Genomic DNA, 12,758 nt, shown 5'->3' on the forward strand with positions numbered 1-12,758 from the left:
ATTCTCTCAAGACCCTGGGATGTCCGTTCCTCACCACTCCAGCTCTTGGAAATCACTATCTGTTGTACTCTGTATAGTTCTGCCTTTTCTAGGCTTGATATATGAATGGAATTTTCCAGTGTATAATTTTTTTTTTCTGTCTGGCTTATTTACTTAACATAATGGTTTTGAGATTTGTCCATTCACCAGTTGATAGCTAAGTTTCTTCCAGTTTTTGGCTAGTATTTATAAAACTGTTATGAACATTTATGTAACATTCTTCATCTAGATATATCTTTTCATGCTTCTTGGGTAAATACCTAGGACTGGAATTGCTGATTTTTTGGAAATATATGCTTAACTTTGGAAAATAGTTCCACATTTCTTAAAAGAGTGTCTGTATACTTTTCCATCCCCTCAGCAAGATCTGAGACTTCCAATTGCTGTACATTGTTGCCAGCGCTGGATATTGTCAGTGTTTCTAAATTTTAGCCATCTGCTTGGTGTTAGAGATACTTTATTATGGGTTTGATTTTGCAGTCCTTGATGACTAATGAAATTGAGCATCTTATTATGTATTTATTTTTCATTTGTGTATTTTTGGTGAGGTGTCTCTTCAAATATTTTTTTTTTCTGTTATATCCTCCCTGGCAATTAATTTTTGTCATTTTATTATTGAATTGTGAGGGCTCTTTATATATTTTTCATAGAAATCATTTATTAAAGATGTATTTTGCAAATATTTTTGCCTAGTCAAAACATTTTCTCAGTGGTATTTATGGAAGTGGATTTAATGCTGATGAAGTTTGCTTCTTGTGAATTTTTTGGTTCTTTGTTTTTCCTGTTTGGGATCATACTTTTCATTCCTTACTAATAAATCTTTATCTCCGGTTACCTTTATGTCAAATTAATATACATTTGAATATGAGATTTAAGGTCAAAGAACTTTTTATTTTTCACGTGGATATTATCTTTTTCCAGCATAATCCCAAAAAATTATATATTCTCTTGATTTATCTTGGCTCCTTTATCAAAAATTATTTGAATATAGAATGATGAGTCTATTTCTGTATTCTCCATTCTGTTCCATGCATATATTTGTCTGTTCTTATATCAAGATCATACTGACAAAAATATACTTTTTCAAAATCATGACTTCATATTGATGTTTTTCATTTTAAATCAGTAGCCCTTTATCACATTTCTTTATAAAGTTTTATCCTATATTCAGACTATAATGTCTTTTCTTTGCGTTTCAGTTAATTTGATTAATCTTTATTGTAACTGAAAAAGTCATTAAAAGAACGAAGGAATATTATTTTGCATCATCTAAAAGTAATCCAAAATAACTATTAAATATTAAATATTTAGAGCAAGAACAACATTCGATATTGTTGCTTTTTGTGTTCATGTTGAATCTGGTAATGTGAAAATCACTTGTTACTCCTGTGATTTTTGTGAGCTCTTGGCACGTCACATGGCTGTTGCAATTGTGTGGATTTTACAGCATTGATGTTCTTATTCTATTACCTTGTGATGATGGTCATCCCTACTTCTTATTTGGAACATAGTATTTTGGAGTCTGCTCTGTTACTTTTGATTACGTAGGTGGAAGACATGAACAATTTGGCCACTCAAGTTGTTCCACAAGTGTTTAATTTGACCACAGTCAGCTCTATGTGGCATTACATGTGCCAGTATCTCATGTTATTTTTTACTAGTGTACTATTGTAAGAACAGAAGTTCTTGTACTATTGTTGAAATCTTTAAGATGAGCATACTTTCCTTTTAAATTTGAAGTAAAACTACACTAATGTTTTGAACTAAAAAGAATGTAGTTCTCTCTGTCTTTATAGGACATGTTTTTAATGTATCCAGTTGACTTATGATATCTGTATTTATTCATCCTCATATGAAAGCTTTTAAAATTCTGTCCCTGTTTTTGATGTTTCTACCTTTTTAAAAATATGTGCTGTTTTCTTATTAACTTTAAAATCATATTAAACTTATTTAATTTTTTTTTTTTTTTTTTAAGTTCTGAGGATTGAACTTGGTGCTCTGCACAATCTAGTCAAGCCCCTTACCTCTGAGCATTATCTTTTTTTTTTTTTTTTTTGAGACAGGGTCTCACTAAATAACTCAGACTGGCTTCAAACTTTTGTTTCTCTTGCTTTATAGCCTTATGAGTAGCTGGTATTACAGTTGTACACCAGTATGCCTTACTTAAATTAATGTGTTAACTTAAAAAACCCCAACTTCCAAACAAAATAAATTCTCACAATAATATTCTTAATTTGGTACTTTAAGTAATAACAACAACAAAATCAGTTCTTATGGTAATTATGTGGGGTTTTTTTTCTTTTTCTTTCTTTCTTTTTTTTTTTTTTTTTTGCTAAGGACAGATAACTCGGAATCTATTTATAGTGATTTTATCTGAATGGTTTTCCCAGTTAAAATCATATGAATATGCTACAAGTTACTTGAGAAGAATAAGAAATCCTAACCCATCAGTTTCCCAGTAGGGAAACATCAGATAGAGTTGCTGGTATTAATACAGAATTTCATATGAGAAAGAAAAAGGCAGATATTTTCTGTTATAAGGTGACTCTTTATCTGAAATTCTTAGTTTTTTGGAAAACTTCTTACTGAAGAACACTACATAAGCAGCAAAGTTCACTAATAAATAAGTGTGCTTTTGTAAGAACACCCCGAAGGGTCAATGCCTATAAGCTGAACTGGGACCTCGAAACAGCAGGAACACCCCGGAAATTTCATCCTGCATCCATTGGGTCATTTGTCCTGACTCCAGGGTGGGCACCATCATCACTACAGCACTTTGCTTGGCCTGCCTCTGTCTATGCTTTATGATTAAGTATTTCATAGTTACATAATCATGTAGTCATATCTAGTTAATGGAATTTTCTTTAATATCTATATCTATTCCTGTTTACCTCCTGGCTCTGTGAGCTACGACAAGAGTTTAACCTCTGTGCTCCATTTATAAAATGAGAAATAATGATATCTACCCAACATGATGGTGGTTAGACTTGAATAAGATAGTTCTTATAGAGTGCTTGGCCTAGTTGCTTCCAATAATAGTGCTCACTAAATCTGTATGTTAAACACATTTCATTGTCCAACTTTGTGCCTCTCTTTAAATTATGAACTTCTAGAAGGTATCATTGTCTATTTTTAAATTGTACTTATTTTTATAATGTAAAATTTGTTGTTCTGATCCAGAATATTTGTAATTGAAATGGAAAGTTGTTATTTTTATATTTTGACATTTCATTTTCTCTGAGATGTGTGTGGCTTTACCATATGAACGTTTTAAATTTTTATATAGTCAGTTTTATTCATATTTTTATTTAATTATAGTAAAGATTATTGCTGTTTGGGGCTTGTATTCAGGTTTACTTCAATATATTGCTGCAAGTAGAAATTACTATTTCTTGGACTCAGTAAGTAGAGGGCACATTTGTGGGCTTGGAATGCTAATCTCTTCTGTATTATCTTGTGGAAATCTGAGATTCTGCTTCATTTTCAAGCAGAAGTTTAAAATACCCTTTTACTCTCCTTATATCAAAGAAAACATTTGGCATTTGTTTTTTGGGGATTGGCTAGCTTCACTTAGCATAATCTGTTCTCATGCCATCCATTTCCCTACAAATTCTATGATTTTGTCATTTTTTAATGCAGAGTAATTCTCCATTGTGTAACTAAGAACAGAGTTGGGAGGAAGAGCATGAGAAGAAGATTAACATTAAACAGGGGTGAGAGGTGGGAGGGAAAAGGAAAGAGAAGGGAAATTGCATGGAAATGGAAGGAGACCCTCATGGTTATACAAAATTACATACAAGAGGAAGTGAGGGGAAAGGGGAAAAAAAAAAAAACAAGGGGGAGAAATGAATTACAGTAGAGGGGGTAGAGAGAGAAGATGGGAGGGAAGGGGATGGGGGATAGTAGAGGATAGGAAAGGCAGCAGAATACAACAGACACTAGTATAGCAATATGTAAAACAGTGGATGTGTAACCGATGTGATGCTGCAATCTGTATACGGGGTAAAAATGGGAGTTCATAACCCACTTGAATCAAAGTGTGAAATATGATATGTCAAGAACTATGTAATGTCTTGAACAACCAACAATAAAAATTAAAGGAAATAAAATAAAATACCCTTTTAACTTCATGGTGTTGAGTAAGACATTGTGTAATATAAGTGTGCTGTTAAAAAGTCTTCAGTCTGTAACAGTGATCTGGCAGAGGAGGGCCAAGCATGGGGGGCCTTGACATGCTGTTTGTTATCTCTTGTTGCGTAACAGATTACTGAAAACATAAAGGCTTTCAAAGGCACCTATTACCGTAGGTCATAAGTCTGCACAGGCCTAACTGTGTTCTTGGTCTAGCCTTTCAAGGTTCAAATCAAGATTTGGCTGGGTGGGTGCTCTGCCCAAGCCCTCCCCTAGAACCCTTCTGGTATGGAGAGATTTAGCTCTGTGCAGTTTAGGACCAAGTCCTCCATCCCTTGCTGGGTCACTCACTCTTGGCGCCTTGTATCTTCAAGGATACCAGCAATGTATTAAATTTTTCACTCATCCTGAATTTCCTTCACTTCCCTTTTGTACTATTAGTTGGAGAATTGTGTGACCGACAAATATCCCTTTCGATTATTTCAGTTAGTTGATTAGTAACCTTAATCACAACTGCAAGATCCCTTTGTCATGTGTTATAATGTGTGACAAATATCTCACCTTAGTCTCTGGATTAGCGTGGGAAATTTTGGTGGGGGTGGGGTTTGGTGGTGTGCCTACCAGAAATTACAAATTGAGGAGTTTGGATCCAATCCAAAATGTATCAGGGATTCTTTAGAAAGATTGCTGTGAAAGCAACCGGGAGGATAGTGAGAAAGGAAAGATATCAGCAAGAGAAAATCCTGTTCTTCGTTTTTATTTACTTATCTATTTATTTATTTTGGTTACAGGGATTGAACCCAGGGGCACTCAACCACTGAACCACACTCCCAGCCTTTTGTGTGTGTGTTTTATTTAGAGACAGGGTATAGCTAAGTTGCTTAGTCTGGCTTTGAACTTGCAATCTTCCTGCCTCAGCCTCCCAAACCCCTGGGACTACAGGTGTGCGCCACCTCACCTGGGTATTTTATGTTACTTTTTGAAGCGAATGCTTCAATTGGAAATGTGTGTTTAGTAGTGTAAAAATTGGAATAATTAACTGGGTCAAAACAACAATAACAGTAAATCATCAAAATATTCATTATTGCCCCACGAGGTGGTCCATAGCTCTAATTATAGCCACTGAGGAGGCTGAGTGAGGCAGGGGGATTATAAGTTTGAGGCCTGCCTGGGCATCTTGGCAAGAACTTGTCTCAAAAAATAAAAACGGGTTCAGAATGTAGCTCAGTGGTAGAATTAAAGCTAATCATAGGGTTATAGCTAATTAATAGAATTTGCCTTTAACACCTATGTCTATTTAATACCTACATCCATTCCTATGAAGCTACTGTGTGTGTGTGTGTGTCTGTGTGTGTGTGTGTTGCTGGGGATTGAACTCAGGGTCTTCTGCATGGGAGGTAAGCATACTACCAATTGAGCTATATCCCCAGCCCTCTATATCTATTCCTGAAGTAAAATTTGGGGAGTTGGGGGGTGCTGGGGTTTGAATCCTGGGCAAAAGAGGCCCCCTCCCCAAATTTTACTTCAGGCCTGCTCGTACAATAAATTATTTGATAATTTGACTTTTATTTTAATTGTTTTATTTCAGTTTTTAATGCAAAATTTTTGCTTTTGATAGACTAAAACACCTGAATCTCAGTAATAAGGTTTCCCTAGACATACTATTAGTGTAGCTTATTTCCTTAGATGTCAGATCTTACACACTGAATGCTGATTTTTTTACTGGCTTTAAGTTTTAGCTATAGTTTCATTTTTTTAGTCTTAAAGTTTAGCAATTTCCAAGTTATATTATTCCTCTGAATACCATATTTGCCACATCTCAGAAGATTTTGTGATTTCTTAATCATTCAAATACAACACAACGCTTTTTATTTTAAAAAGTCTGCTATTATGTAGACAGGAGTTTAAAATTTTTTAATAGATTTGGGAACTTGGGAGTTTATCCTTACATTTTGAATGTTTTATTCTTATTATAGATTGAAGAATATATTTGCTTTTATTGCATGTAGCATAGGAAATACCTACCGTTTGTGTATGTGGACATTTGGATCCTGTATGCATTTTTTGAAAATTTTATGTACATTTGAATAGAATGAAAGTGGTGGGGGAATGCATGTATGCACACACATGAGCAAGTGCATATGTATCTGTGTGTCTGTGTCTTTCAAGGATCCAACCCAGGGCCTCATGCATACTAGGCAATTTCTGTACTGCTGAGCTGCTGTCATTTTGGAATAGAGATTTGTATGTATCTTTATGTGAGCTTAAATTAAGCTTTCTATTAAATTATTTGTTTTATATCTACTTAGTAACTTGAGAGATATGATAAAGTCTAATTTATGCATGTATTTCTCTTTTCTTCACTTTTTATATGCCAAAAATATTTATGAGGTTTAGAAACTTTATTGAATTATTCTTCTGAATTGACACTTTTCTACTTAGTATTATTTTTGATATGTTTGCTGCTTTTTAGTTTGAGAATTCTGTTTTCTTTACACCAAATATTGCTATACCTTCAGTTTTTGATAGTATTTGTCTATCTTTATCCACAGCTGTTTGTATAGTGTGTCATGTTCCTCATGTGTATCTGTATACATATACACATAAAAATGTGTATGTGTTTATGTATAAAGTGTGTGAGTATATTAAGTATGTTTTGCATGTTTTGAATGTTCATTTCTTTTAATAGGGAATTTAACCTGTGTACATTTATTTTTCATGGAGTTGAATGTTATCTTAACAGCCATTAAAACTTTAGTTTCAAATAATTTTTCTTGTATACCTTTAAAGGTACTCTACTTCTTCTCCTTTTAATTTAATATTGCTAATGCCTAATTTGTCTTGCTTTGGAAATGATCTGTTTGGCTTCCCCAAATTTCTCTTTATCCTTATGTTAAAAATTTGCCCAATTACTGGGTTTTATTGATAATGGGATATTGTAATTTGAAGCTGATCTTTAGGGAGTTTGGGGAGGAATTGTGATGGAGACTAAGCCTGGAGACTTTGGTTTGGGTTCAGAGGTCAGTGGAATTGATATGAAGACATTTTGTATTTTAGGTTTCTCTTCTGTTAAGTGGAGATTATACTTAATAAATGTTTTTAGTATTAGATATTTCATAATTTTGCTTCTAGGACAATTTCTATGATTATGCCTCTCCCCTCTTTCTGGCATTTCTATTAAATAGATTTTGACCTTCTGGATTAGTGTTCCATGTCACCATATCTTCTCCTCTCACTTGCCATCTTTGTTCTTTTTTACTACTTTGGGAGAATCCCAGTGACTAATAATAAGAAATGATTGGTGAACTTTAAAAACAGTTTTGGAATGTGAAAATTTTAGTAACTTTACATTTCTTAGAACACCTAGTCTAAAACCATTGCTCTTGTTGATATGGAATACTGACTTGATGATCTGTTCAACACATATGGAATGTCCCTAATCTTTTGTTGTAGTTTCATGATGAAAATTTAATCTCTGAAATTTTTTTTGGTTATGTTTTGTATTAAAGATTTGTTTGGAGAAGTCTTCGTTTTGGTCTAGAATTTAGGAAGATCCTCAGACTCATGCTTTTTTAAAAAAATCTTTTTTTTTTTTTTTTTAGTTGTCCATGGACACAGTACCTTTATTTTATTTTCATGTAGTGCTGAGGGTCAAACCCAGTGCCTCACATGTGCGAGGGGAGCACTCTACCACTGAGCTACAACCCCAGCCCCTCAGACTCATTCTTATAATTGGTAATAGGAGTTCTCACTGAGATTTTTAAAAGTATGTTTTTGTATTAATGTAAAACATAATACTACTTTTTCATATCTCCTCCCTTTTGTTTTCTTTTTTAAAAAATATTGTTTTAGTTGTAGATGGACACAAATCTTTATTTATTCATTTTTATGTGGTGCTGAGGATTAAAACCTAGTGCCTCCCCATGCGAGGCAAGTGCTCTACCACTGAACTACAACCCCAACCCCCTTTTGTTTTCTTTAATGATTGGACAGAGTTAGAAAAGAATAAAGTACTATCTAGACTTTAAAATATTGACTTAAATTCATCATTTAGTTGATAACATTACTTAAGGACTATTTACCTTATACTCATTCTCCCTAAATGTTAGTTTTATAATTGTTATTTATTTTATGAATTATTTGATTTCTGAAAAGTGTATAAGTGCCAACATTACAGACGATCCCAGTGGAAATTCATTCTTTGGTATTTTCTGTAATTTTTACAGATATTTTTTGTGGTACAGGAAGATCCTTCCCAGCCGGTGTGTGTAGCGTCTGTACTCTCTGAATGCCAGGTGTCCTCAGCTGGGCCGTTGGAACAGTTGGGTTTTAAGGGTTCACTTACATGCTCTTAGTGCTTTATTTCCTCCCCACTATTTCCTGATACCTTTCTGTGATGATGTAAATGAGTATGTTGGATAAATTCCAGCACTTTTCATAATAGTTTAGCTAATATCATGTGATATTTTTCTTTGAAGGCCTAAGAGAACAATATTGGTGTTTCTAAAATAATGTAGGTGTTGGGCTAAGGATCAATTTACATTATTTTTTCCTTACATATACTTAAGTAAAACTTATTATATCTTATTTGTCAAAGTTATTTTTAGTGAAAAAGACTTCTGTACATCGTGCCAATAAGAACCCCTATATTTTTTACCATTTAGGAGAAATTAGTTTATGTTAATGTGTTATCAGAAAATTTTCTCAGCAGATTGACTGTATTTTCTTCTTTCAGCATTTTCTTGACTTCTGGACCTTGATGTTATTATTCTTGTCAACTCTAGGATTTATTAATATTCCAGACATATTTAGGTGCCTTGGAAGGTTGCATTATAAAAACAGCCCATTTCGGGAAAAAAAAAAACAAAAAACTGGTTGTTATGCTTTAATCAGAGAAATAAGGCTTTATTTTCCTTTTTTTAATGCAGTAATGCTAAGTAGAAAATAGAAGTGAAATATATACTAGTCTGGACATATGAACATTATATAAAATTAAAATGTGATGAATATAACTAAAGCTTGAGTTGTTTACAAGTTTTACTGGTCTATTAATTTGAAATCAAAATGTACAGAAGACAAACCAAGAGTCTCTAAGCTTTCTTATGTTGTTTAGTACAGTGGATTGATAATAAAGAAGAAGAGTTTGATAGTATGTGATGGTTTACTTACATGTTTATTTACAAATTTACATGGAAGATTGAAAAGAATTAAAAATCTCACATTCCCTGATTAACATTGTAGAATCAGTGCATTAGCATGTGAGAATACTCATCATTATGCTCACAGAATCTACCTATTTTTGTTATGTGAGGTTTCAGTTGTTTGGTGAGTCACGTGTAGGAATAGGATTGCAGGGTGGTATCTATTCAGTGTGTGTGAGTGTGAACACCTGTTCATCAGGGCCTTTCTGTGTCAAGGAGCATTCCTGGTGCAGTGGATGCAAAGACTGTACCTTACTGGTACCTTACTCAAGGATTTTGGACTAGGGTGAAAAAAGATAGAATTACCATGTGGTGGTGTGAATGTGAAACAGCATGGTGCATGAGACATTTAGGTGTCTCCGTAGAAAGAGGTTTTAGAGCCACTCAGCAGTGTTTCATAAAATAAAGACAATTGTGAAAAGACTCCCAAGTAGACTTAGGCGAATGAGGAAGAGTTCATTAATTGTTCAGAGACAAAACTGAATAAGCAAATGCAACATTGTGGGTAATTCCTCCCCACAATGTACACTCCTTGGCCCTCTACTCCCCCTGGTGTTTGTGGAGACTTTTTACATTGCTTTCCACATCTTGCAAGAAAGTGGAGGCAGGCCAGTGTGGAAATGGGGAAAGATATAACTAGATGAATTAATTTCCCATCACACTCCCAGCTGTGGTAAAGAAATCAAAAACTAATTGCTACAGTGAAGTATCTGGATTTTTATGTCCCCACTTTTATCTCCCTTGGGATTCTTGGGGTTGGAACCCAGGGTTGTAAGCATACTAGGCAAGCACTCTAGCATTGAGCTACATCTCCAGCCCTTTAAATGTATCTTTAATCATATAGTTGTGCCCCACTGATTATTTATTCATTGATTAGTTTATTTTACTTTGAATTTTAGAATAATAATAATTATAGTAATAATAATAATAATAGATCTTAAAAATGATATACTCCTATTATCTGTTTTGGTTGGGTTTCAAACTGTTAAAATAACCCTCAACTACACACCTGCCTTTTAAATTATACTATTAGACTATTTGTCTTTTAAATCTTTAGTTGTACATTTTTGACAAAATAGGAAAAATTGAAATGCCAGCTTTCTAATTTGAATGGAAGGATGAATTGGTGATATGACAAACACTCGGTTGAGCACCTTAGGTTTTATTATTTTTAACTGGTCCTTTATTCACAGGTGCAAATTGTTTTACGAGTATGATACAAATAACTTTTTTTATACCTTCCTTATCCCTACATTTGAATGTTGCTTTTTAAGGTTTTCTAATGAGACTTCTCTCCCTTTTCCCCTCCAGCGATGTGCATTTTGTAAGCACCTTGGAGCCAGTATCAAATGCTGTGAAGAGAAATGTACCCAGATGTACCATTATCCCTGTGCTGCAGGAGCCGGCACCTTTCAGGACTTCAGCCACTTTTTCCTTCTTTGTCCAGAACACATTGACCAAGCTCCTGAAAGATGTAAGTTTATGACAGATGTATTTTTAAACTTCTTTCAGTGTGTTTACTTACAATGACACTGTACAGTCCCTCCATGTTATTCTACTTGTACATAATCCTGGTAGTCTGAGGGATCTTTGCAATTGGTCCTTGGGGGAAATTTGTTAAACAATTTCATAGAAATTAATTCCAAAAGGCTATTTCCTTAAAAATTTAAAGAGAGCTTTTATATTCTTGCTTTAAAAAAAAAATTAAACCATAGAAAAACATACTGAGTATAGTATTTCGAATATGTGCTGTACAGCAGTTCATTAAAAAGTTAAATGGTAATCAGTGTCTTTACCCACAGAACACTGTGCAGTGGGGGGAGTTTGAAGCCAGATCTCTCTGGTGTTATCTGAGGATGTCTGGTGTGGGAGCGTCCAGTACTTCATAAATTTGTGGGAGCTGTGTAGCCTTGGGTGTTGTGATAGGAAGCTCGTTGTGCCTGTTTGTGATTCGTCAGTCTTGGGTATCTGTAATCTGCAGTGGTCTTTTTTTATTTCTTTTTCCAATAATGTTTTAGAATTCAGTGAAAATGTTAAATGTTTGACTTTTCTGGTTTTTCACTATATGAATTTCCAATAAGCATGTGGGATCTTTTCCCCTAGAACATTGAATTTCCATACTCATTGTAAAATCTCCATGATGTTTTATTCAGTCTTTTATTATGTCACTTCTTACTTGTTATCTTTTATTCATTTCTTACCAGTGTTTTGATAAAAGCTTTCCCCCCGTCTTTTCCAGGTTTATGAATCATATATACTATTTCAGGCTTAACATAAAGTAATTTCAAGTACAATTAGACTATATAATCTTTACTTTTTATCTTCATTTTGTACCATAATTTCATCTTCTGTTCAAATTTTGTGTCCACATATATAATCATGTGCTCTTATCAACTATACAGGTGAACGTTATGGATAAGGCATACTAAAATTCCAAATCATATTTAAGCTTATAAATAAAGGACTTATAAATAAAGTTTAAAAAATATTTTGGATTACTTACCATTACATCTGAGATAGATAGAATATTCATGTATAACAACTGTTATGGGTATTTAAAAGTAGTGAATTATTTCAGTGAGGGCATACATTATTATATTTTGGGTGGTATAATACACTTTGCCCACTAGATAAAATTGCTTTTCTGTATGTAATAACCTGAATTTTATTCAGTGTTTTGGATTCAGTTATACTATAGACCTTGGTAAACAGTGTGCAAACCTGTATATGAATATGGCTCTAATGTTAGAGATTTCATTAATTGATAGGAGTACTGCTTTCTGCTGACAACAAGATTCTATAGTATATGCCCTCAGTTACATGTTAGTGATCATAAATCAGTTTGTAAAATAATGAACTGTTAAGAACTGAGGTGAGCTTATTTGCCATCATTTGTCATGCAGATGGTGAAAGGTTTATGCTGGCAATTTATAGCTAAAAGATACATCAAAATTAGTGGTATTATGCCTTGTTCCAAAATAGACTCATGGAGATTAAAATAGATGAACTGTACAATAAAATAAAACTAACATGAAGTAAGCATATTTGGCCATGTGAAATACAAATTAAATAACTATGAAGGTATTGCTGAGCCTGATACCCAAAAGAAATGGTCTATTTATTTATTTATGTTAAACACAAATTTCTAGAAGTTAACACAAAGGAGGAAATAAGAACATTTATCTGATTCTCAGTGTATATGACAAGATTCACTTGATATTGAAAAATTGTCTTAAAGTTAACTGTCTGGCAGAATAAACAAATCCTGCAGGGCTGTTTCCTACAACTGCCCTCAAACTGAGCCAGTGGTGTAAAACCAGTGCCCAATTGTGAGTAAGTTCTATTCCTTATGGATTTTTAAAATATATATATACATATTTTTTTTAG

General features: G+C 33.6%; 1 protein-coding gene across 12 annotated transcripts in view; it reads left to right on the plus strand.

Moving 5' to 3' along the window:
* Kmt2c (lysine methyltransferase 2C) overlaps positions 1–12,758 on the plus strand; it is a 266,426-nt gene that overhangs the window by 125,178 nt on the left and 128,490 nt on the right. For all 12 annotated transcript variants that reach the window (XM_071610717.1, XM_071610726.1, XM_071610727.1 and 9 more), the window contains one exon: positions 10,683–10,845. In XM_071610717.1, coding sequence (XP_071466818.1) covers positions 10,683–10,845 — 163 coding nt within the window. The remainder of the gene's footprint in view (positions 1–10,682; positions 10,846–12,758) is intronic.

Source organism: Marmota flaviventris, chromosome 1 (genome assembly GCF_047511675.1).
Source record: "Marmota flaviventris isolate mMarFla1 chromosome 1, mMarFla1.hap1, whole genome shotgun sequence".
In the NCBI taxonomy this organism is placed as follows: Eukaryota; Metazoa; Chordata; class Mammalia; order Rodentia; family Sciuridae; genus Marmota; species Marmota flaviventris.